This window comes from Eimeria tenella, genomic scaffold (assembly GCF_000499545.2).
Source record: "Eimeria tenella Houghton genomic scaffold, Eth_scaff47, whole genome shotgun sequence".
Taxonomy (NCBI): Eukaryota; Apicomplexa; class Conoidasida; order Eucoccidiorida; family Eimeriidae; genus Eimeria; species Eimeria tenella.
The window spans coordinates 4,440-29,442 of record NW_013543383.1 but is presented as its reverse complement, the minus strand read 5'-3'; the positions used below and the strand labels follow the sequence as shown (position 1 = coordinate 29,442).

The 25,003-nt window shown below is 52.3% G+C and overlaps 6 protein-coding genes across 6 annotated transcripts; 5 read left to right on the top strand and 1 right to left on the bottom strand.

The window, feature by feature from the left end:
- Positions 1-1,400: 1,400 nt before the first annotated feature.
- On the bottom strand, positions 1,401-2,534 carry ETH_00022295 (uncharacterized protein; the record flags this gene model as incomplete). The annotated part of the gene is made up of 1 exon (XM_013377151.1): positions 1,401-2,534. The coding sequence occupies one exon, from the start codon at positions 2,532-2,534 to the stop codon at positions 1,401-1,403; it is 1,134 nt and encodes a 377-aa protein (XP_013232605.1).
- Positions 2,535-4,213: 1,679 nt separating this feature from the next.
- ETH_00022290 (uncharacterized protein) lies at positions 4,214-4,729 on the top strand (the record flags this gene model as incomplete). The annotated part of the gene is made up of 2 exons (XM_013377150.1): positions 4,214-4,410; positions 4,534-4,729. The coding sequence occupies 2 exons, from the start codon at positions 4,214-4,216 to the stop codon at positions 4,727-4,729; spliced, it is 393 nt and encodes a 130-aa protein (XP_013232604.1).
- Positions 4,730-5,055: 326 nt separating this feature from the next.
- On the top strand, positions 5,056-5,638 carry ETH_00022285 (uncharacterized protein; the record flags this gene model as incomplete). The annotated part of the gene is made up of 2 exons (XM_013377149.1): positions 5,056-5,316; positions 5,492-5,638. The coding sequence occupies 2 exons, from the start codon at positions 5,056-5,058 to the stop codon at positions 5,636-5,638; spliced, it is 408 nt and encodes a 135-aa protein (XP_013232603.1).
- Positions 5,639-5,980: 342 nt separating this feature from the next.
- Positions 5,981-7,907, top strand: ETH_00022280 (uncharacterized protein; the record flags this gene model as incomplete). Its single annotated transcript, XM_013377148.1, has 4 exons — positions 5,981-6,096; positions 6,677-7,201; positions 7,338-7,526; positions 7,784-7,907. The coding sequence occupies 4 exons, from the start codon at positions 5,981-5,983 to the stop codon at positions 7,905-7,907; spliced, it is 954 nt and encodes a 317-aa protein (XP_013232602.1).
- Positions 7,908-14,635: 6,728 nt separating this feature from the next.
- ETH_00022275 (glycerophosphoryl diester phosphodiesterase family domain containing protein, putative) lies at positions 14,636-16,648 on the top strand (the record flags this gene model as incomplete). Its single annotated transcript, XM_013377147.1, has 1 exon — positions 14,636-16,648. The coding sequence occupies one exon, from the start codon at positions 14,636-14,638 to the stop codon at positions 16,646-16,648; it is 2,013 nt and encodes a 670-aa protein (XP_013232601.1).
- A 611-nt stretch (positions 16,649-17,259) lies between these two features.
- ETH_00022270 (uncharacterized protein) lies at positions 17,260-23,580 on the top strand (the record flags this gene model as incomplete). Its single annotated transcript, XM_013377146.1, has 11 exons — positions 17,260-17,364; positions 17,585-17,757; positions 18,330-18,409; positions 18,568-18,894; positions 19,011-19,160; positions 20,958-21,563; positions 21,694-21,722; positions 21,820-21,885; positions 22,000-22,426; positions 22,801-22,929; positions 23,228-23,580. 11 exons carry the CDS (start codon positions 17,260-17,262, stop codon positions 23,578-23,580), a joined length of 2,445 nt encoding a protein of 814 aa, XP_013232600.1.
- Positions 23,581-25,003: the final 1,423 nt, after the last annotated feature.

Here is a 25,003-nt window from a genome sequence, read left to right as displayed (position 1 = left end):
AGCCACACATGGCGAAGAAATTCCAATAAGTGATAGCTTCTCACTATCTGTAATACGGTCCAGTCTGGCAAGTAGTGCCTGTAGACTACCGAACTGAATAACTGTCCACACTCAGCGTGGAGCTGCTGCATTAAGCGCAGAGCGAAGCGCCTTCCCTAATCACCAGACGGTGCGAGCGCGTAATTGAGCGCGTAATTTAGCAATGTCCTGAGCTTGGATGCTCAATACGCTGGCAGCCCCTACAGCAATGGAGGAAGAGGCAAGAGAAAGAAAAAAAACAGCCCCAGCAGCAATATTTGACTCCGGCACTATGAAGATGCGGCTAATGCATTTAGGAACCTTAGTTTCTAGGTTCACCTTGGTTAAATAAAAGTTAAATGCACCCTAGCAACATCGCTGCTGAAAGTTACGTTCTCTCCGGTCAATTATTGCTGCTGTGGAGTTTTGCAACGTCATCATCACCTTGGACCTTTCTTATCAAAGTAACAGCTTAACCCTAAAAGCTGGGCCACGTCACAAAACATTGACAAGATGCGTGTAGTTGCCTGGCGAGCTCGAAAAGCTTGCTAAACTTGTGTGGCGTGCGCTCCCTTGACTGCTCAGTATGCAGCATGGCACGAAAGAGTAGCTAATTTCTTACTTCTGCAAGGCACATGCCCGTACTATTAAATATTTTTGCGGTCCGGGAAACAGACATATTCCGAAAAATGTGCATGTTAGGAGGTTCCTATCCAAGTCAGTGGTGAAATGTGCGAAGACTACCCAACCCACGTAGAGAAGCTTTGGTGAAATGTTTGATGCTGAGCGTACTTCCTCAGCACCAAGAAAGCAAGCAGGTCACGCAGCCACAACAACCCCTCACATCACGTGCATCGCATTTTGCCGTTTAGACCAGTAAACGTGGATGGAAGAGCAAGACATGAGGAATCTTTGACTTATATGGTACCGGCGGAGTACGCTGTTTAGAAACTCAAAAACAGTATCAACTGTAGTTCAGTCCACCTCAGCGCAACGCCAATTCAGGCCTCAGGCTAGAAGTGAGAAATGCATGCAGCTTCGCTGCATGCTTCAAGAGGAAGCTGCTTTCGACTACAGATCCCCCCTTAGCACCAGTAGAACAGCCTACAAATTCGCCTCTCCAATATGGGCTGACGGTGGGTAGAAAAAGCCCGCGAGAAAGCGCAGCTTCCCGCATGCCTTTTCGTTTGCCTAAGAGTGTCAAAGTCCACAAGCGGGGGTTCAGCGGCTGGACCAAGGGATTAAGCCACGATTGTAACATCTCTTGCTGCCGACGCTGCATCTCTGTAGTGATGCCGAAAGTTCTGCCTACGCCCACAAGAAACGCAGAGACGAAAACATCGCCAATTTTGAAAGATATTAGAGAAACAGTGAATACAAATTTAATTTTCAAAAAACATGACGAGGACCACCAGCCCCAGATTAAGCGGCATGCACTGCAGAACAGCCACAAGCGTCTTACTGGTTGCTGCTGGAGTCGCTCTAGGGGGAAATACTGGCAAAGCAGCACTCCTGTCCTGTCTGGCCAGCAGCGGGGACGTGCAGGGCGGCACAGCGCTGCCAAGACTGGCGTCAGAGCACAACGCAGCTGCATCAGGTACTGCTGCCGCTTCCGGCGTTGTGTCTGACGCAGCTGTTGCTGCCGAGCTGTCCAGCTGGAGGAGCACCTGCTGCGCCTGTTGTAGCGCCCTCACACAGCAGATCTGATGATGCTCAAGCTCATGGGGAATTCGAATGGCTAAAGTGTTTATGAATGAAATGGCAAGCTGGATGTGTTGCTGCAACAACAGCATTTCATCCACACCAAAGGGGTTCTGCAGCACGGGAGTCGCAGCAACTCCAGATAGACCGCTGCAGGGCTGCGGCCTCCAGGGAGCAGCTCCTCGTGCGCCCAGAGTCACTACACTGAGACTGAAAGGTAAAGCCATCAGCCGAAAATGCCACAGCTGTAGAGCACTGGCAGCACGTTCCGCTGCTGCAGCAATGTGGTGAGCATCATCTTCTGAGTGCTCCGCTGATCCATTTCGAGCTGTTTCTGGCGGTTTGGAATCTGAGGAAGAAAGCTTTTCACCGATTGACTGCAGTTTCGTTGCTGCCTCACCAAGAAGCGCAGCAGCTTGCAGCCGCAGGACCGGGTCTCCCTGCCCCAGAGCTGTTGCCGCGTTAGTAATTTCCGCAGCAACTGCAGAGCCTTCCTTTGCTGCGGCGGACAAGTGCACTTCTGCATCGCAGACTGCCTGCCTGTTGCTGCTGCGCTGACATGCATGCGCAGCGCCAAGAGTTGCAAACCACAGTGGATCTTGCAGAAGCTGAAGGTGGCACCTTGCAGAAGCATACGCCACAGATAAAAATGCTGAGGGGTGCTGCCTCTGTAGCTGTGCGATAGGAAGATTCAGAGCGCACGTTGCTTCTGTGGCCGTCCGCCGCATGCTCGCAAAAACTGCCTCATCTGGGTATCCGTAGGATTTGCTCGCTGCACACGATGATGCAGCGACTTGAGGCACAAAGCCTGTCATACTTCTGCATGCGGCATGCTGGTTTGTTGTTGTATTGCTGTGAAAAATGGCAAATTGACGCTCTGTGACAGCAGCTGATCCTGAAGGGCTGCGCCGCCCTCACGGCAGAACTTGTGGAGGCAACAGCCTCTATGATTGATATGTGCTTTTAATTTGAAAATATAATTCATTCGTAAAGTGGCTGCAGGACACTTTGCTGCGATAGGACAACTCCATGGACCCTGGGACTACAGGATGGGCCTCCGCAGCAATCGGCACTGCTAAACGGGTCAGTCCGACCCCAGAGTCGTTGGGATTTTTAATTTGGTGTTGATTCTCTATATTTTATGACGTTGTTGGAGCAAGCTAGGCCATTGTCGCTCGACAGAAGCCAGATTGGCTGCAACCTTGCATGCTTCTGCCAGTCTGAACCTAGGCGCAAGCACGTGCGGTTTCGCTTATTCCGATGCAGGAAAATTGCAATGCGGCATTTTCATTCGATTGGTCAAAGGCAACTGCAACGAGTAATTTCGCGCAACTCGGGCAAATCTCATGACTGCAGCGCATGCGCAGGAATATTCCGCTGCAGCCACAACAAACTCTTTGGGTAGGAGGGGAGCAGGCCAGCTGTTACAGCTAGTTACCTCTCGTATTAAGTTACGGTAGAAGAAGTCAGTATAGGGAGGTATTTTTGGAGGTGAAATGTCTAATCACTGCTTAATCGGAAATGCTTCGTCATGACGGGTCACCAGGCCTCTGCGGAGCGACCGGTTGAAAGTGCACTTGAGGTTAACATTAGCAGCTGTGTCATGGCAAGTCCGTCTTTTGTAATTAGGAATCAAATAACACACTTTTTTTAGGTTGGTAGGCACACACATGCCGTAGGTTGGTGCAACTGCGGTGGCACAATCGACCGTACTGGAGCCCCGCCACAGCACCAGACGCATACGTCGGAACCTCTGTTAAGCTGTAATTGAAAAACCCATTAGAAAGCAACTGTAGCAGATGCACTTCTGGTTTTTAAGGAAGGCTTGATTAACTTATACCATTCCAGAGATGAAATCGCTTTTTACCTGGGCCGCGTTTGCGGCTGCGGCCGCCATAGAGCAATGGCGCTTTGCAACTGCCTTTAGGCACGCCGGCAGGGGACACCGAAATATGCGGAGCTCCAAAGCAGATGATTTAACACCTATTGGTGGGCTAAAATGAGCTCGATACAGGAGCTGTTGGCCACTCTGCATATGCTCTACTGGAGTGACTTGCCATGCACGGAATGGCAAAAGTCTCGAAAACAAGCACAGCTGCTGTCTGAGAACAACATTAGCATCGCTTGAAAATAGCAGCGAACGTGCACAGTTGTAGCTTCGACCTCCTCGGCTGCTACCGCATTCCTCAGAGACTGTCGATGACAAATATTGCAAGTCTACAATAAACACGTGGCGCAAGACTATTCTTTCAACAGCTGAAGAATTCAAAGAGCTCGCCAATGCAGATCCGGCTGCTGACATCACTGCTTTCCTCGCCGCAAATGAGTGCAGTGCATTGCGGTCTGGAAAGTTCAACCATATCGTAGGTCCACTGGTGAAGAGCAGGACCCTGTAGCCTATCACGAGAATAATAGTGTTCGTTTATTGCCAATCGTTGTTTGTAGCGAGTAGTATTGTATTAAAGAAGAATGGGTAGCTTTGTAGTAAAGAAGAATGAGGCTGACTAGTGGAGGTAGTGGGAGATGGGGCACAAGCGAAGAAAATAACGAGCTGGGTGGCATTGTGCAGGCAGCAGAAAGCGGAGACAGTAAGATATTTGTGATTACGGCTGCAAAAGCAGAGGCAGCCGACGCAGATATGACATGCCAAGAAGCTCTCCAGCAGTGGGAGAGTGGGTACGAGGCCTTCAAGTACGTGTAGCACAGAGGGGCGTCGTCTACCGCGGCGTTTCAAAAGTACACAAGCTTACGGATGATTATTTGTCTTTCATGAAAAGTTCCAAAATGGATAAAGGCAGCTTTCTGTACGTGCAGAGGGCAAGATCCTCCAGTGTACGCAGACAATACAGGGACGTACGAAGATCCCAATGCTGCGGCTCTTGCGAGCTTATTGAGCGACAAGGCACAAAGCATCTACTGTGGGACTGCAACAGAGTGTGGAGAAAATCCCCCCATCGTCTGTTACATCAAGCCTTCCGGAATAGAAGCTGTCGCAAGTCCAGTAACGTGAGCTCAAAACGGCATGCACAATGAAGGCCTTTTTTCAGTGGCGCACGAAGTTGCTGGGGTACTAAGTATTGCGGGTAGCCTACTTGCCAAAAACCCTCGCGTGTTGCCTGTTGGTCTTGATCCCAAAGGAGAGAATAAAAGGCCCACAAATATCATAAATTTTGGCGTTCAACGTGCAGAATCCTTTTGAGCCAATGGTTTTTTAAGTCCAGCAAGCGGTTTACGTGTTTGTAATGGCTGCAGCCGTCGGATGTGGCACAAGTACGATGAATACAAGAAGACAAAGCCCGTCTTGAATGCGCATGGTAGGATGCATTTGCAAGATCAATGTGGAACCCACATGCGGGGGAAAACGACGTCATTTCACGTGACTGCCTTCGGCTCTCATGTTGTGCAGACAGCCAGGAGTGCGTGGATGCGGTGAATGCCGTGAGAAGTGCCGAGGACCTGAATCTAGCTTTATTCACTGCAGCAAAAACTGAAGAAGACGAAGTAGAAGAAAAGAGCGCAGCCGAAGCTACGGCATACGAGAATGCCCTGTACGCGCTGACCTGTGAACAAATCAACAAATCAACGATCGAGCCGGTAGTGAGTTATCCACCTCTAAGCAGGCTGCAACGTGGCTGCTGCACTTTCTCAAGTCCTCTCGGCCTCCTTAGGGCAGTAGCAACTTCTTGAAGTGTTCCAGCACGGAACTACTTTGTGCGATTCCCGAATGAATTTCATGGCTTGCCTGGGTGCTACTTAGCGTTGTCGGTTGCAGGCAAGTGATGTGCAATGGTTCAATTTCTTGTCAGGTCGGGGCCAAGTACACGCTAATCTACTATTCCAAACAAGGTGGAACAGTGATGAAGCCGTCACATTCTGGCAAACTGGACTTGAGCAACTGGGGTCAGTCAACGTCCCCTAAGCTACCAGCCAGTAGTGGTAGTGGATTCTTTGGCGCTGTGCAACCAAAAAGCTAGAAAATACGCTGAGTCGTGAGATGCGTTTCTGTGACTGCAAGTACTTGCGGCAGCAATGAACCACGAATTGCTTCTCACGCTTCTCTATCATTGTCAAGCGAAGACCCGTTTCTCCTCAAATCCTTCATTTCACTAGGTCCTACGAACAATTTGCTGTGTGCAGTGAAGAGCGTCCTCCTACATTCCAGCCTAAAAGTGCACTCCTGAAGCGGACCCGTCGCGCAAGAGGCTCAGAAGGGACAGGCACCGAAATCTACTACAAAAGCGAAGTAGCCGGCTACGTCTCAATGATGGCTGACGAGGCTCGCGAAATGAGATGTTACGATGCCACTGGTTGCACAAACTCTGCGCTCATTTGCTTTCTTAGCGAGCCGACACTAGTTCAGGGTGAACAGCCTATCAGGTACGTCACAACGCTAGCCAAACAAAAACCACTACATGAGCTCATATTCGCTCCCCACTACAGTTCCCTTACTCCGTTCTTGTGGATAAGAGGGTCCAAGCAGTTTTCTACTTTTTTGCACGTTGTTTAAATCGGTAATCCGTCTGCCGAGTGGTGCTGTTCAACACTTGGATGGAATCCTCTCGATAATGCTAAATCGCTGCTCAGTTGGTGCTTGCAAAAACGTAAACTCACAGCTATGTTTGAGGCAAGCTTGCAGATAAAAAACATTGCGTTTGTGTGGGCAGCGAGGAAACATGGGGGAAAATTACTGGCGCAGATAAACCCGACACTGAACCTGAGCCCACCCCCGCAACTATCACCTTCACCAGGCTTGGTATGGCAATGGCGCACTTGCGGTGGAGCTCTGTAATGCACTGAACGCATTACCCATCAGGCTTAACTTCAGAGAGTGGCAGCACATTTGTGTTTTCGGCCAAGTAACTTTCCGAAATGTGGTACTGGTGCTAGCGGATCTCTCATTACACACATAATTCGTTGTGAAGGGGGACATCGCCAAGCAATTAGGAAATGCAACAAGCGCATCGTCTGCTTTCTCGATCCATGTTGCACTAGTGGAAGATAAGAGCTGTGTCAAGGAGATTAACGGCTTCCGCACGCAAGAAACCCTGGGCTTGAAGGGTTTCACAGAAGCCAAGGCCAGTTCGAAAGCAACAAGAAACACACAGCTTAGCGAGCCCATGAGTGGCGTGACTTGCGACGCTCTCAAGAATGGAACTGTTACGATTATGGTGAGCTGCTCACGAGCTTCGTTTCATCACGTCTTGGCCATGCGCATAGTAACTTTGAACAGCTTCCTCTTTGTACCAGTTTTGGTTGCAAGACGCTTCACAAAGCGCCACCGAAACGGCAAACATCGATATTTTGTGCATTTCCTACCTCGTCTGATGTCAGACGAGGTAGAGAGTGTCAAGTTTCCCTGTTTCGCCCTCCTTTTCTCATCACAGGACCAAAAGATGACAAAGAGCTTGATGTACTACTCTGGCACTGAAGCCACTTGCTCCGTTGCTGTTGCCGCCTGGAAGAAGGGCTATGAACAATTCAGGTGGGGGTTCTGTCACGCAAAACATCGACCCTGTTTTCGCAGCACATTGGGACATAACAACACAGCAGCTGCTGCCCCGCTCCCTGTGCCCATAACGATGGCGTAGCTCTCTTTATGAACTGTGTGTGTTGCTCAGCGCAATCCCACCAGCTTACACCACCAGCGAGGCTGTTTACAAAAAGGGTGATGCAACGAACTTCGTCTCCCTCATCAGCGAAGGGGAGAGTACCACAGCCACCTGCTACAGTGTTGAGGGCTGCGACCAGCGAGCTATCGTTTGCGAGCTCTCACCTGCAGTCTTCACGAAGGATAAAGCACCCATATCGTAGGCAATACCGTGCTTGCAGGGGCTTTGTGGTCCTTTTTTTGTGAATTTGAAGCACCTCACGATTGCAATTGTACTTTTGAGCCTCTTGTACACCTACAGGAAAGAGCCTCTTGGGAACTGCTACCATGTTCTTTTCCCTGAGTAAAAGATAACAGGGGCCACACTTATTACAGTACCCTTATGTTCAGTTATCAGTTCTGTGAGAAACTCATTTGTTCCATTTATGCTGAAACTTGGCCTTTGTTTGCTTTCAGCGAGAGCACCTGGAAAAAGGTTACTCAGACGATGTCACAAGGTAACAGCGCACCAGTTTCTTTCTCCACTGGCCTGCTTAGCACCGCCCTGATAGTGGCTGTTGCCTTTGCATTCAACTCCTAAGTGAACGCACTACTAATAAGAGAAGACATGAAGGCGCTCTCATCGCAGCTTTACAACGGGAACATCTTTGTCCTAGACCCATCTTAATTACACTTTGTTTGTGAAGGATCGGGCCTTCTGTGGTATCTCCGGAAGCTGCAGCATCGTTCTTTACAGCATTATTCCTTAGACGCCGCTAGACCTAGCACTGCAAGGTAATCTTGCACAAGAATCTTAGCACAATTTAGCATTTGAAATAGCTCGTTGACGTCTATAGCATGAAAGACTAGGTTGTTTTAAACACTTTAGAATCCGAAGTAGTGAAACATAAAAAGTGGCGGGCACAGCGAGCGTGTCATGCTTATGAGTCAATTAAGGATGATGACCAAATAGCCATCCCTACACGAGACGATCCTGAAAGCTGCAGTGGCGCGCTCGGCTTGCACAGCCTCCCAAGAGGTAATACAATTGGCCTATTCATGGCAGCAAGGTTAGCTGCTAGGATCTCTGTAAGCGTGCTACCGAAGGAATCTCTTCTCTGGCGGGTTACAGCACAGTTCGACAAGAAAAGTCGTCAGTACGAAGCAGAACCAATCGACGTAAAAAAAGGCAAAAAAACTAATACTAGACGTTTCACACACGCATTTCTACTTCTGTACCAGCAAAGTGCATTCTGTGGAATATTAGGCATGTAATAGAACAAAAATGGGGTGGAGTGGAAGGCATATATCTCAAAATGCAAAATATGTCTGATTTCGAGTTAAAAACCCGTAGCCTCTTGCAAAACACTTGGAAATAGCCCGTTTTTATCAGCCATTTCATGTATTTGTAGCCGAGTATTTTTATTGACAGCTTGCATCTAGTTCTAACAATTTGTGCTGGCCTGCCGGATGCACGGGCTACTGCTGGCAATCATATGCGAGTGAAGGGCTTTTTGAGAACCTACAATAAAAGCCCCGCTCGTTCGATATCACAAATCACGCTGAAACATCCTGCATTGCAGCCTTGAAGAGTTTTTTAATTGAACAAATCCACATGGACCCGAAATCAAAATTAGCAGAGGGCTTGATGTGACGCGTCCCCAAAGCAAAGAGGCATGAAAATTCATGGCTAGGCAGGACGGGTTTGATTTCACAGCTGGGACTCGTTATTAAATTGCAGCACTTCAATCAATTGTAACCCTTCAAAATTGCATTCTCTTGCTGCTATTTGGTTTCAAGTGGACGTTTTCACTTTCAGTTTCTAGCATTCCGACTTGAGCAGCGCCTATCACGGCGTCTGGAGTTAGAGAGTACAAGTAGCCCTGTATTTTGAACTCATTTGGCCAGTATTCTTCGACGCGCAAAGGAACGTCTGGGTTCGGTGTACGCCTCTTGCATTTCATCTCATTATTTTGCTTTGGAAATCGAAGTTATTCGCAATATTTTGTGCACTACTTGGAGGAAGGCTAGCCAAATGCGAAAAAAAAGCTTTAACCGCTCATGCAAACGGCATTTACAGACCAGAATTCCCAATAAAGAGTCAAAGAGCAAAACTTAGCTTGAGGCGCTGCACAATGCGAACAGGGCCCACGTGAGTTGACAAAGCAGAGTCTTCCATGCCTGGAACGTGGGAAATTATGGCATCATTAGCTCAAATGTCTCAATAGAGGACAGAATTACCTTTATTGTAACGGGTGCATGCCACTTTGCTAGCACTGCAAGTTGAGATGCAGCTGCGTTCTGGCTAGAATGCAAATGCGCAGTAGTAGAGCATCAAGTTGCATTTCTTGTGGACACTACTACGCCTGTGCAGCTCAACCTTGCCAAGGCCACTTTTTGCGTTGAAACTAAGAAGCGTTTTGTAGTCGCTTGTTGTTGAAACTAAGAAGCGTTTTGTAGTCGCTTGTTTCCGAAGGCCAGCCTTCTGGATCATTCTATATGCGGGACACCGCTGTCCAAATTCTCATCGGGCTGAGCCGTCAGCTACAGATCTTTTGGGCACAACGGCTTGCGGCAAAAGCGAACTTCAAAATGAGCCTCAGGCGAGTATAAATGTCAAAAGTAGATTTTAGTGCAACAGACGTACGAGCGAAGGGTCTCCACTTTACGGTAGCTCATGTTTACAGGCAACAGCCAATATGCTCTATTCAATGACAGAGAGTCATGAAAGGACCGGCAGCAGCTGTTGCAACTCAGAATACAATCGATATGCCCGGCTGAAGTTCACGAGCAAGGCCAACTTCACGATTTATACTCCTATGGATTCTTGCGCTAGAGTAAAATCATAAGTAGGGAAATCGATGACTCGCAGACAAGTTCAAAAGTGTTTAAATGCAAGAAACATGAACACATGGGACAAGAGTACAGTTACAGATGAGCTCGAACCTGTACGCGAACCTGACCGCAACTCGCGTATCTACACTTTCGCAATACTCGGTAGGGCAGCGCCACACCTACGGTGAACATCTAGAGTGCGGTAGTCTTCTTGTCAAGCACTGACCACACTACACACAGCTGCAGCACGTTAGCCGTATCCTGCTTTGCAAAAGTAACTCGCCATGGTGAGGTCCCTGTATCACCTAGTCTCCCATCGGATACACAGTTGCTCGGCACATGGAACAACAAGGAGCTAGAAAAAGTCAGCGAACGTGTCGTGTTTTTCGCCTATTTGTGCAGCAGCGGAGGGAGATATGTCGAGCAAATCAATGAGCTCCGCGCACAACAAAGCCTCGGCCCGGAAGCTCCTGTTGAAGCCGAAGCTATTGCGAAAACAATCAGAAGCAAAGAGCCCAGCATTCTCTTTTGACGCGTTTTGTGAAGCTTTTGAGACCGGCACTGCTGCAATCATGGTGATGCTTTTAGCAGCAACGTTTGTGAGTGCCACTTCATTGCTTCATTCAAGTTCTCGATACAGCCATCTTTTGCCTGTAGGGACGCTTTTCGTAAACTGAAACCTATATGTAACCATTTTGAGTTTTGGCGTATTCCTAGTGGTAATTCGGTTCGTGCTATAGGCCTTCGCAGATGAAGACGTACTCGGAGGCCACAAGTGATATCTGTGCGCTAACTCACGATCTCCTGCTTTCCAATGTTTTTGGAGTTTAAATGAGCTAGCTGTGCTTAATGGCTGCTTGACGAGTTAGCAGGCACTTCAACGGTATGAAGCCATGCGTCTGCAAGTACCTGCCTAGGAAGAATGTCTTTAATTACCTGATTGGCCTCTGAATTTATGACGCAACGTCCGTTTCGCCAGAAGAACTTTTAAAATATATTGAACTACGCTGCCAGGCGTCTTCTGTGCAATCTGGCTGAAAAACTATTTCGAGGCGCAGGGCGCAAGGAGATGTTGGCTATACAGAGCGGCGAGCCTGTATACTGAAGGTGACATGAAAAGACATGATATTTGCAAAATCACGCTACATATGAGTTTAGCGCTATGCACAATAAAATGTAAACTGCATCTACAGCGACGACCTGCCGCACCGCACACGAATTGGCGGCATCATAGCATGTGGCTGGTAGCAGGAAAAACAGCATCTAGGCGGCATGAAGACTGCCTGAGCTTTTTCTATCTTCTGTCTTTCTTTGCGGGATAAGGTACTACAAGCATGCATTAAAGTTGCGTTGTATCCTATTCACGCACCGCTTCGGCATGCTTGTACACTAATATCTATGAATGAGCCGTTTTGATTTGCCGTGGAAAAGCTGCTTGATACTGCTACTGATCTGGGAATTCCGCTTGAATGTTTCCGAATGCCAGGGGCAAAGCTAGCATGCGCTTCTGTTGTGAGACGCTTATGCTTTGTAGCTCTTTTACAGACATGCAAGTCGTACTCCTTTTTTGGGAATGCGTGCCTTTTCTAACTTGGTGGCTTGCTAGGTGTTTTACAATCAAGACAATGAGGCCGCCTCCTCCGTTGTTGTTAAATCATCGAGGGATGAGCGGGATTCATTTCAGCATGCTTTATAGCATTTGATGCCGAGTGCAGTGCACTGCTACTTCATCTCTACCAACCTGAAACTCGGCGCAGCAACATACACTGCAGCAGGATCCATCTACGCAAGTGGGCCGGAGCCGTCTATCTTGCTTTACCCTAGACTCTGCGTGTACGTTTCATCAAATTATTTCTTCCAGTATACGCCTCTACTCAATCTTGGCACAAATATCTGTTCTGTGATGCGCAACAGTCGTCCCAGCAATTTCTCCAATAATTCTATTTAAGTCAGTACAACTGCAACATATGCGAAGATGACGCAAACCCACAAACTGCGAACTCAAGCCTCTAAAAGGCGCAAAGGTAACAAAGTAAAATTTGTCAACGGTCCAGCTGATGCCATGTTCACTACGTGTTTCAATCAATTTCCTGAACCTTGAGCGTTTCAGTTTCGTCTGGAGAAAGACTGTGGTGAATGTGCATGACGCCTAACTGATTTCTTGGCAGCAGCTGATACGCCTCGTGTGTGCAGCCAGAAGCATCTATGCCAATTTTTGCCAGCTATCACACCAAGTCCAGATAAATTAGTTACCTGACCTGTGCAGCAAGTCTATTGGGTTTTTCTCCTCGAAAGCCGAATATTCCCAGATTAGGCTGCAGCTGTATGCTTTAGCTGCACAATCTGGTATCAGAGAGAGGCAAAAATGTTGCGAAAACTTTAGACAAAATAGAAGTCCTCGATTTCTCTTCTTTTCCTCCACAAAGTTTTGAAATGCACCAGCGCAGGCTTGCATATGAGCGACTCAAATTCCAGTGGATTGGCAAATACCCACCTCACTCACTGGTTACGTTAGAAGTCCTCTCTGTTAATACAAATAGATACACCAGGATGCCATCGACCTTCGACCTAGGCTCACACTATAGCTGCACATCGTCATGGGAAATTTTATCTTCATAACTTCAAGTCTCATTATAAAGTCAAGCCTATTTTATGGTGCGTTCTGCATATTGCAGCATTCATAGGATGCGACGCCTAATCATGGGATGTTTTTCATCCTTGCTGGTAAATCCGTTTATCAACTTCCTGTGCTGTAGAGTGCTGAAGTAACGTCAAGAATTAAGCGCTGCTCTTTGGTTTACTGCTGTCATTGCCCCTGTACCGTTTACAAATCACACGGCGTGCGAGAAGAACCGATAACACTTTTTCCTTGAGAGCGGTTCTGGTAATTCGTCACGAAAAGGTTTGTAAGATAATTCTAGGAAGCGTGATGCGCTGCGTTTGCCATCTTCAGGAGAAATCGGTGCATGGGAAAATCTATTTCACAAAACACACACACACACACGTAAATAACTGTTCATATTAGCAGTACACATGCGCTCAGCAAGTTGCTTCACTGCTTCGATTAAGTGATGAGCTAGAGCTTTCGCGGATCCATATGTTTGCGAGTTGAATGCTAGGAATACTGTAATAAAAATAAAGTGAACTAATTAAAAGAGCCCATACTTCATCCAGTGACGCAGCTGACAGGTCACCTCGTCAAGTTACGCTTGGGTTTATTCTGGTGTTGCCTTTTTCAACTTTCTGAAACTGCAGGTGTGATCACAGCGCAGCGGGATGAAATGGAGCCACGCCATCCATTTATGGAACAATGTAATCAGAAGGCAGCAAAATAACAGAAAAAGAGCAGCAGTTGGTAGCGTGCAGCTCTTAGCTATATCCAGCTCTCCGTGTGCTGCACTGCAGCACTACGCTGCGCCACAGACACACGGCCTATTCCAGGAGCTCAGCAGCACTGTGGGGCCCCACGGAGGGCCCTCAGGCAGCAGCAAACCTGCAAAATCCTGCTGTGCAGCAAACGCATGCAGGGTATCACGTTGAAACTGCTGGTGTATCCCGCGGCCGCCGATACATTCACATTACAGAGGCGCGGACACTCTCCCTGGGCCCCACTGTTGGCTCTGTCTCTGAAACCTCTACAAATATATTTATTTGGGATGTTTGAATGAAACAAGGGAGCGGCGAGACTGCGAGAAAGCCGCTGAAGCCCTCGCCGGGGCACTTGCTGCTCAGGATCGGCAGCCACGGGGCCCCAGAGGGCCGCCGAGAAAGCTGCAAAGAAATAGAGCCTACAAGATAACTCAACTTTCACAAGCTTTTAGACAACACAGCTTTCACCACTATTGCTGGGGCTCTATCGAAAGTTGCTGGGGGGCCCCCGGCGCTGCTCAGCAGATCTAGAGTGCTGGGAGGCCCAAGTGGACACCTGCTGCTGCATGCAGAATGCCTGCCGTTTAAATTGAATTAACTCGCGTTTAACACGGATTTGGTGTTTTTTGCGACGATAAGACACAGATATTTTGGTGTCCTTGCCGCAAGAAGAGTGCTAACATAGCAGCAGCAACAGCAGGAGCAACAGGTGTTAATGAAATAGAGCAGATAGCTACTTCTTCGAGGGAAACATGTACAGGTTCAGGTCCACGCACACTGAAATGAATTATCGTTCCTTCTAAAGACATGGAACGTCCACAAAAGCCGCCAGAACATATCGGCGGTTGCAGTTACCACCGGTCTACCGAGGCAGCAGCTCTAGGTGCTGCAGCAGTCGCAGCAGCAAGATAGACTTTATGAGGTGAGTAGAGCTGCTGCCACCACAACTGGCAGCAGCAAGATATCCGCTAGCAGAGGTTCCTCTGCATTTGCCACACCTGAGAGGTACGCGGCGCAGCAAAAACGCGGTGCAGGAGCAGCAGCAGCAGCAAGCAGCAGCGGCAGCAGCGACAAGAGCAGCAGACAGATCCTCGCAGCAGCAGCAGCTCCGGAACGGAACGCATTATGTCCCACGAGCTCTTGTCTCCGCAGGACGCTGCGGCCTCTGCTGCAGCAGCTCGCAGCAGCCCGTGGGCTCCTCCCCGGCTCGTTGTTGACCCGGTGCAGCAGCAGCAGCAGCTGCAGCGGCGGCAGCAGCAGCGGCAGCAGGAGCAGGCGCTGCTGCCAAGGCAGGCCCTTCCATTTGCAGTGCGCGCCCTGCGCTGGTGGTACGAGCTGTCCCTCTGCCCCTGCAGGAGGCGGGAAGAGAGGGCGCTGCAGCAGCAGCAGCAGCAGCAGCGGGGCCCGTTTGGCTTGACGTACAGCGCGCTGTGGCGGGCAGCTGACCGAGCGCTGCTTTGGCTGGTTTGCTGCAGCCTCTTTGCTGCTGCTCTCTTTGCCGTTTGCTGCTTCGGGGAATATGCAACTCTCCAGAGATATATATTTGAAGAGACAGACATGGTTCTGAGTGTGGGGCCCGGGGTCTGGCTGCTGCTGCTGCTGCTGCAGGCGCTCTACGCGCTGCTGCTGCTGGGCGCGGGCCGCCGGCTGCAGAAGCAGGGGCTGCAGCCGCGCCTGGGAGGGGCCCATTGGTTGCTGCTGTCTCTTGTGCTTGCTGCTGTTGCTGCTGCTGCTGCTGCTGTCGCCAAGCTTTCCCCCCAGCACTTCTGGGGGGTGCGGCTGTGGCTGCAGCTGCACCTGCCGCTGCTGCATGCTGCTGCTGTTCCTGCTGCTACGGTCGCCTTCTGCTGCGTCCTCAAAGCAGCAGCAGCGGCGCTGCCTCCTGCTGCAGTGGCTGTAGACGTGGAAGCTCCTGCTGTTGCCCACGAGGTCCCGCTGCTGCTGCACGGGGCTTCTACTGCAGCAGCAAGCAGCAGCAGCAGCAACAACGCGCCACCAGCAGCACCAGCAGTGGGGCTGCTGCCGGGCCTTTCCTTTTCTGCAGCACAGCAGCAACCCCAGAGAGCCATAGGCAGCATTCATAGCGTCCACAGCAGCAGCAGCAGCAGCAGCATTCGGTATAGCCGCAGCAGCGAGGGCTGCCCCTTGTCCCTCAAGTGCATGCGCGTTTGGCTTACAATTCTGCTGTCTGCTGCTCTGTGGCTGCTGCTGCTGCTGTCCCCTTTCCTAGGGCCGGGTGGCTTCGGCTCTCCCTGCATTTTCAAGCAGCCGCCGCTGCAGCAAGGGGTGCTGGCAGCGCTCTACAGCAGCAGCAGCAGCAGCACAGGCAACTGCTTTGACAGCAGCGCGAGAAGGAGCGTGTCAGAAGGCTCAGAAGGTCCTTCGACGACAGCAGAAGGGCCTGCGCCGCGTCAGAGCAGCAGCAGCAGCAACAGCAGCAGCAGCAACAGCAGCAGCAGCAGCAGCAGCAGCAGGGACGGTTGCCTTACTGAGTCCAGCTGGAGGGACCGCAACAGCAGCAACAGGAACCGAAGCAACACTACCGCCATCAGCAGCAGAAGGTTAGGTGAGGCTCGGCCTTCAAACTCTGCTGCTGCTGCAGCGCCACTAACTGTGCGTGCAGCAGCAGCTGCTGCTGCAGAACCAGAAGCCGCTGCACCGGCAGTTGCTGCTGCTGCTGCTGCGCCTGTGGAAGAAGCAGCAGCTGCAAGGCCGGCTGTTGCTGATGAACAGCCTGACGTTCTTAGTGGAGCTGTGGCTCCAGCAGCAGATTTACAAGCAGCAGAAGCAGCACCAGTAGCAGCAGCAGCAGCAGCATCAATTGCATCAGCAACGGGAGAGGCAGCAGCACCAGCACCAGAAGCACCTACTGCAGCAGCAGCGGGGGAGGCACCAGCAGCAGCAACATTTCCAGCAGCAGCAGACTCAGAAGAGGCGGCACCAGCGGCAGCAGCAGTCCCAGCCACAGCAACTGACCCAGCAGCAGATGCTGCTCCAACAGCAGCAACAGCAGCAGCGCCAGCTGCAGCAGCAGCAGAGATGGCTAGCAGCTACACCAGCGAGTCTTGGCTGCCTCCCCGCCCCATGTTGATGGGACTAAAGGGCCTTCCTCTTTTACGGCCCGAAAACACTATGTAGGTGGCCCCTACACTGCTGTTGCTGCTGCTGCTTCTGCTGCTGCTTGCGCTGCTTGCTGCTGCTGCATTTTCTGCTGACTGTGGTATTGCTGGTGCTGTCTTCCGCTGCTGCTGTTTCTGCTGCTGCTGTTTCTGCTGCTGCTTTTGCCAGTCTTCTTGGTACTGTAGCTGCTGCTGCTGTGTCAGCTGCTGCTGTTTCTGCTGCTGCTTCCGTAGTTTTTGCCGCTGCAACAACGGCCGCTGCTACTGCTGCTGCTGCTGCAGCAAAGGCGTATCCAGGGTTTCTGCTGCGTGCTTAGGGAGTCCTTCCGGGCAGCTCGAGAGGCGGGCGCTGCTGCCTTTGCTACTGACGTTCACATAGCAGCTAGCCACACATTATTCTTGTTTGTGAGCTGCAGCAGCAGCTGCTGCTGCTGCTTCTATCGTTGTTGCTGCTGCTGAGGCCTGCGCTGCTGCTAAATCTGCTACTGCTGCTGCTGCTTCAGCTGAGTCTCAGACAGAGGGGCGGTACTCTTACTTCAGGGCGATTGACTGTGGCTGACGCTTAGTGACTCTGCATGCTAGCTGCTGCTGCTGCTGCTGCTGCTGCAGAGCGACAGCACATTTGCGCGCATGACGGACGCCTCTCGCGTGTTTCCTGCTGCTGCCACAGCCCCTGTTGATCTCTTTGCCTGGACAGACATTGTGGCGCTTAATCCGGGGGCCTGGTGGATCGAGGTGAGACTGCTGCTGTTGCTGCTGCTCCTGCTGCAGCTGCTGCTGCGAGTTTGCGTGCTTTGAACCTTGCTGCTGTCGCTTCGATTCCTGCCGTGTGCCCTTTTTCGACCCGCATCCCTTGCACATGGTGGGGGGCTAATTCAGGTGCTGCTGCTGCTGCTGCTCGCTTTCACCAGTTTTGCTGCTGCTGCTGCTGCTGCTGTTGCTGCTGCTGCTGCAGCGAGACATATATGGCACTGTCTCCTCCATCGACGTGGAAACTCGCGAGACCATTGCAGAGCAGCGTAAGTCCAGACACGAGCACCCGCAGCAGCAGCAGCAGCAGCATGTAGCGCAGCAGCAGCCGCAAAAGCAGCGGCCACCGCAGCAGCAGCAGCAGCAGCAGGCACCTGCGTGTGCTGCGCGTGGGGTCTCAGGCATTGCTGCTTTGAAGGAGCTGCTGGCATTTTGTGTTTGCGAAAAAGTTCCAATTTTAATTTCTCTTTTTTGTCCTTCTTGTTCTCTAAATGCTTTCGACTGCGGCCCAAATTGCCCTTCGCTCTTATTTGCTGCTTTCAAGGACGCCCACGCGCAGCAGCTGCTCTGGTGGAGCGGCGCAATGAGGTCACACCTCCTGCTGCTGCTGCTGCGGCTGCTGCTGCGGCTGCTGCTGCTGCTGCGCCTGCTGCTGCGGCTGCTGCTGCTGCTGCGCCTGCTGCTATGGCTGCTTCTGCTGCTGCTCCTGTGGCTGCTGCGGATGCGGCTGCGGCTTCTTTTCTGGTTTTCATTGATCCTGCTGCTGCTGCTGCTACTGCTGCTGCTGCTTGCTGGGTCCCGGCCAGCGCTAGTTCTGCTGTTCGTGGTGTTGCTCGAGTTGCTTCTAGCCCTGGCGCTGCTCTTGCTGCCGCCGCTGTGGCTGCTGCCTCTGCTGCTGCTGCTGCTGCTGAAGCGCATGCAGCAGCTAACTGCTTCTCTGTGTGCTGCAGAGAGGAAGTGCGAAAATCTCTTCCGGAGGCGAAGCTCGTCACGGAGATCGATCCCTCATTTGAAGACGATCCCAGCAAGAGTGGGGAGAACTGTTTGCTGCTGCTGCAGCTGCTGCGGCTGCTGCTGCTGTGGCTGCTGCTGCTACTTTATTGGATGCCCTCAATGCTTTTTTCGCCGTCGCTGCTGCTGCTGCTGCTGCTGCTGCTGCTGCTGTTTGTTGTTGATGCCAACTTTAAGCGCCCCTCGAGCAGCAGCAGCCACAGCAGGAGCACGGTGCCTGGCAGGACAGGACTGCTGCTGCCTCTGCAGCAGCAGAAGCAGCAGCAGCTGCTGCGGCCGTTTCTGCTGCTGCTCATGCTTCACGTATTGTTGCTGGTGGAGTTGCTGCTGCAGTGACAGATATAGTAAGCGCTCCATGGACAGATCTAGAGGCCTCACGCGTTCGAGACCTGGCGCAGAAGGGTAAGCAGCACAGCTATGCTAGCAACAGCAGCAGCAGCAGCAGCAGCAGCAGCAGCAGAAGCAGCAGCAGCAAAGGGGAGAGTTGTGTCAGCTGCTTTGCAGGCCTTCGCATGCTGCTGGGGTGCTCAGCAGCAGCGCAGCGAACAGCAGGCTGGTCTGTGCCTGCGTGCACGCGCACAGTACTGCTGCTGCTGCTGCTGCTGCTGCTGCTGCTGCAGGATACCACGTCCATTGTTCTGCTGCTGCTGCACCTTGGCAGCTGTCCTACTTGTGGTGCAGCGGAGTCCACTCTGTGGGCAGTGAGGCGCTGCATGCGCTGGGGGCCCTCGAGGCACCCCTGTATCACTTGAACTGGCCGCAGTACACGAGTGAGCTGCTGCTGCTGCTGCTGCTGCTGCGTACTCCTATTAGTAGCGCCAAAACGACTGCTGCTGCTGTTTGCTGCTGTTCCTGTTGCTGCTGTTCTTTTTCTACTTTCCCCTGTTCTTATGGCTGCTGTTGCTGTTGCTGCGTCTTTTTTAACGCTGCTCCCGTTCGCTGGTGTTACTGCTGCTGCTGCTGCTGCTGCTGCTGCAAGCGGCGGTGCGGCTGCGAGCAGCTGTGCTTCTGCTTCGCATGTGTCTTTCTGCTTCTGTCTCTGTTATAAATGTTTTTCTTTTTCTCTTTCGGATTTAATTGTCCCTTTAGGCTGTCTTCCCTTTTGTTTGTTTTCTTTATGTCTTTGCTGCTGCAAGTGTTTTCCTTGGTGTCTCTTCTGCTGCTTGCCCTAAAGAGCAGCTCCTCTCGGCTGCTGCTGCTATTGCTGCTGCTGTTGCTGCTGCCTGTCTCCTTTTTGCTTTTGTTTGCGTCTCTCTGGGGCCCCTATTTGTCTCTATTTTTAGTGCCCATCTCCTTAGCTCCTTTCTGGCCCTATCTTAAGTCTCATTCTGCTGCTGCTGCTGCGGCTGCTGTGCTGCTGCTGCTGCAGTTCTCGTTGCTTGCCTCGACTTTGCTGCCGTCGCTCTTGCTTCGGCGTTTGTGGGGTGGCTGCTCTGGCAGCGGAGGGCCAGGCCCCCAGTAACTCCAGAGTGACCCGCCGTTGCTGCTGTTGCTGTTGCTGCTGCTGCTGCTGCTGCTGCTCAGCCGGCAGCAGCAGCAGCAAAAGTCTTAGCAGCTGCTGCTGCCCACCCCACAGGCTCAGGGCTGCAGCAGCCATTCACAGATTCTACATTAGCAACATTCGTAGCCAGCGCCGGCTTTGTGCAGCAGCAAGCAGCAGCAGCAACAAGCAGCAGCTAGCTGCACCTACCTGCTGCAGCAAGCAGCAGCAAGCTGCTGCTTACTGCTGCTTGCTGCTTAGAGCAGGAGCAGCAAGCTGCTGCTTACTGCTGCTTGCTGCTTAGAGCAGGAGCAGCAAGCTGCTGCTTACTGCTGCTTGCTGCTTAGAGCAGGAGCAGCAAGCTGCTGCAGTATGAAGCAGAAGCACGATGCAGCAGCAAGGATTTGCAGTGAGCAACGGCAAACTGCTGCAGCAATTGGCAGCAGCAAACAGCAGCAGGCTGTCAACAAGCAGAAGCAGGCTGCTGCTGCACGTAGTAGCAGCAGGCGGTAGCTGCAAGCAGCAGCAAGCAGCAGCAAACTATTGCTGCTTTCCGTTGGAAGCAGCAGCTTGGCTCTGGAAAGGTTTTCTACTTCTGGTGTACAGACAGCTCGGATCCTTCCAGTTTCTCCAGTTTTCAAATTAGGGGAAAAAACTCATTTAAAGAACAAAGCAGCAAACCAACAACTGCTTAGGTTCTAGGGTTTGGGGTTTAGGGTTTAGGGTTTAGGGTTTACAAACACTGTCGGTGTGGGACAGCCCTGAGGCCCACGAGACGCCAGTCGTCCGCGGCGAGTTGTTTCGCCAAACTAGGGTTTAGGGTTTAGGGTTTAGGATCTGAGATTTAGGGTTTATGGTTTCGAGGAGCGATCAACGCAAAAAAGTCCGTGCAGACTTGGTGGTGCTGCTGCTGCTGCTTCCCGAGACTGCCAGTACCTTGCCCCACTGGTGTGCAGCAGCAGCAGCAACAGCAGCAGCTGAAGCCGCGCAAGGCAAGATAACTAATACTTTATATTACACAACGGAAGCAAAGCAACAGAATTGGGGTTTAGACACTAGGGCCTAGGGTTTGGGGTTTAGGGTTTAGGGTTTGGGGTTACTTCCCCCCTGGAGACACCCCGAGGCCCTCCCCAAGCAGCAGCAGCAGCAGCAGCAGTTAGCAACAGAAGCAGCTACAAGTGTGTCTGCTGCAGCGACAAACTCAATACACAACTCTGCTGCACTGGCAGCCGCAGCAGCAGCAGGGGCGGCAGCAGCAGCAGAAGAAAGCCACAAAGAGTGGAGACAGCCACAGCAGAGACAGCCGTTACAGACCCAGCAGCAGCAAAGGCTGCAGCAGCAGACACAGCTGCAGCAGTAGCAGCAGAAGCAGTAATAGCGGCAGTGGTAGCAGCAGCGGCAGTAGCAGCAGCAGCAGCAGTAACAGCAGCAGCAGCAGCAGCGGGCCGCCGCGCTGCGATAAGAAAGGGGAACACGGCGAACTTCTGGCTGCAGCGGCAGCAGCAAGAGCAGCTGCAGCAGGAGATACCCTTGCGGCATCGCCAGCAGCAACAAGCGCAGCAGCAGCAGCAACAGCAGCAGCAGCAGAATGAAGCAAAGGATTGCCGGCATTGCCTTGCCGGCAGCTTTGCTGCTGCTGCTGCTGCTGCTTCCAGACGCTTCATTGGCGAAGACACTGGGGCGACGAATATGGGTGATGCGGCCTGTGGCACCCGTTGCTGTTGCTGCCGTTGCTGCTGTTGCTGCTGCTGCTGCTGTTGGCGCTGCCAAAATCGCCGCTGGTGCTGCTGCTGCTGCTGCTGCTGCTGCTCCCCGCTTTGAAGGGCAGCTGCGCATGTGTCTCATGCCGGCTGTAAGAAAGCTTCTTTTGTGGGGCGCTGCTGCATTACCTTCTTGATGTGATGCTGCTGTTGCTGCTGCTGCTGTTGTTGCTGCTGCTGCTGCTGCAGGTGGCGTCGGGTCCCATAAGCATTGGAGGCGGCAAAGGGCTTCAGTCTGTCTCCGTGGGTGCAACGGTGGGTATTGGTGCTGCTGCTGCTGCTCTTGCTGTTTCAGCTGCTGCTGCTGCTGTTGAAGGCTTCTGCTGCTGCATCGCTCGCTGCTGCTGCTAAGGTGTGTGTACACTTCAGGTGCCGCTGCAGCTCCCTTTCGGTGCCTCAGCATTTGCCCGCCTAAATGCTGAGTTGCCCGTTGACCAGCAGCAGCAGCAGCAGCAGGAGCAGCAATCGCAAGAGCAGCAACGACAGCTGCAGCAGCAGGAACAGCAACAGCAGCAGCAGCAGCAGCAGCAGAAAGGCGGCGCGACAGTGCCAGAGGAGGAGGGGAAGCAGCTGCTACCCTCGTTTGCAAGCCACCAGAAAGATTTGCGGCTGCAGCAGCTGCAACAGCTGCAGCAGCAGCTGCAGCAGCAACTGCAGCAGCAGCTGCAGCAGCTGCAGCAGGGCGTAAGCGGCGTGGAGCTGCTCTTGGGTGTACAGACACCTCTTCCTGTTAGTGACGGGGCTCTGAGGTGTCTCGGCACCTTCAGCAAAGGCAAATCTAAACTTACCTTCGCTGGTAAGTCACTGCTGCTGTTGCTGCTGCTGCTGCTACTGCTGCTGCGCTTGCTGCTGTTCTTGCTGCTGCGGCTCTTACCGTTGCTGCGCTTACGTTTGCGGTTCTTGCTGTCGCTGCTCTTGCTGTTGCGGTTCTTGCTGTTGCTTGTCCTGCTGTTGCTGTTTTTGTCGGTGCTCTTGCTGCAGCAGCTGCTGCAGCTGTTGCTGCTGCTGCTGAAGCTGTCACCACTGCTGCTGCTGCACTTGGTCCTGCTGCTGGTTATGGCGTGCGGCTCCCGGTGCTTTTGCAGCCTTTGTGCTGCTGCTTCTTCGAGCCCGCCAAAGCCCTCACCTGCTACACTTGCTGCTGCTGCTGCTGCTGCTGCTGCTGCTCAGCTTCCCGAGGCAGCAGCGAGTTGGCCGTCAGCACGTGGGGCCTCCGGCTTTTGGGTTTTGCTTCTCGGGCTTGCTGGAGTTTGAAGAGCAGCAAAGCAGCTGTGGAGACAGCTCATGACTTCGAGAAGGGTCCGCTGCTGCTGCTGCTGCTGCTGCTGCTGCTGGTCCTGTTGCTGCTGGTGGTGCTGCTGGGCGTGTTGCTGCTGCTGGCCCGCTGCAGTCACGGCTCGTGTGTCCTGATGGGCTGATGCTTGCATTCGCAGCAGGAGCTCCAGCTGCAGCTGCTGCAGCAGCTGCAGCTGCTGCAGCTGCTGCAGCTGCTGCAGCATGCCACAGCACGAGTTCTTTGTTTAGGTCAAGGAGACTTCTGCTGCAGCACCCAACCCGCTGCTGCTGCTGCTGCGGCTCTGTGTTGCTGCTGCTGCAGGGGAAGCGTCTGTGCGAGTTGCTGCTGCTGGCCTGACAGGAGCAGCAGGAGACACAGCAGTTCCGACGCTGCTGGGTTTTGAAGTTGCTGCTCGGGGTCCGCTGCTGCTGCGTGCGGGCAGCAGAGCCGAGAGTGAGAAAGCAGCAGCAACAGCAGCAGCAGCTGGTGCTGCTGCTGCGCTTGCTGCGGACGCGGGGAGAACGAAGGCGCAGCAGCAAGCGGGCCCGGAAGACAGCAGCAGCAGCAGCAGCAGCAGCGAAAAAGCAGCTGATGTGTCTTTAGGCTTTTCTTTGGGCTTCGGCTCCAAGGGCCAGCTGCTGCTGGAGCCGAAGTTTCATTTAAAGGAAAAGTGAGGAAGTGTGGGGCCCCGGGCTGAGGTGTACGTACACCCCGTTAGGGGGGCCCCTCAGCTGCCAGCAGCTCAGGTGTCTGTACACCCCAGCTCCAGCAGCTGCCTTCTAGCCCTCTGAAGCCCAAGAGGAGCAGAAAAGGATAAAGTTAAATTTAATTAAATGAGAAGAGACAAATAAGTTTAGAAGAAATAGTTTGCGGTGTTCGGGTGTACGTGCACCTGCAGAGGCCACATACACCGCAGCAGCTTTCCAGCTTTTGCTTCTCCATTTTTGTTTTTTTTGGTTCATTTTTCTCCTTTTAAATGCAATTAAGCCCTCTTGTTGATTCTATTTAATTCATTTTGCTTGTATATAATCCATTTGAACAATCTGCATGCGCTTTTCGTCCATTTGTGCATTTCTGCTCAAATGACTTTTTCTGCGTGCAGCTGTACGTACACCTCAGCTGTATAATTGCAACTTCTGCGTTCGTTTATTTTCACCTTTGCATTAAAAATATATAAGTAATTATTTTGCTTCTGCATGCATTTATATTTTCTAAAGCTGCTGCTGCTTGGCCCATATTGACAAATACGCATTTAAATATATTCATATACATCTCTTCTGCATGCTGCAGCAGCAGCTCGAAGCGTCTGGGGTGTACAGGCACCTGTTCCTGGGGTATATAGGCAGCTATCTGCGGTGTATGGGCAGCTCTCTGGGTGTATAGGCAGCTCTCTGGGGTGTACAGGCAGCTATCTGCGGTGTATATGCAGCTTTCTGGGGTGTATGGGCGACTGACTGAGGTGTATAGGCAGCTATCTGAAGTGTATGGGCAGCTCTCTGGGGTGCACAGGCAGGTATCTGGGGTGTATGGGGAGCTGGCTGAGGTGTACAGACAGCTGCTGAGGGCGCGCTTGTGGAATTTGTGTCTTTGGACTTTTGCTGCTCAGGTGTTTGTCTTTGGGACTCTCTTCGAAGCTTCCCAGCGGAGGACTTTTGTCTCTAAATTTGTTTCCGAATCGCAGTTTGAGTTTGCAGTGTACAGACACTGCAGCGGGCGGGAGCTCCTGGGTGTTTGCTGCGGAGCTCCCGCTGCAGCGGCTCGCCCCTGCTGCTGCTGCTGCTGCCAGCAGCAGCAGCAGCACAGGAAGCAGCAAAGGGCCCTCCTTTTCTCTGCGCAGGGAGACCCTCTTCTAGGTGTATAGACATCCCGGACTGCACGGGGCTGCCGCTGCTGCTGCTGCTGCCAGCAGCAGGACCCCACGCAGAACTCATTTGTTTTTACTGTTGCTGCTGCCATCTGCTGCTGCTGTCTGCTGCTGCCGCTGCTGCTGCTCTGTAGTGGGTAGAGCGATGGCCCCAGGAGGAGCTGTAGTCCGCACCCGAGTTTCGAAACCCGAAACCCGAATTTTAACCCCAGGCCGTAAACCCCAATTTTAAC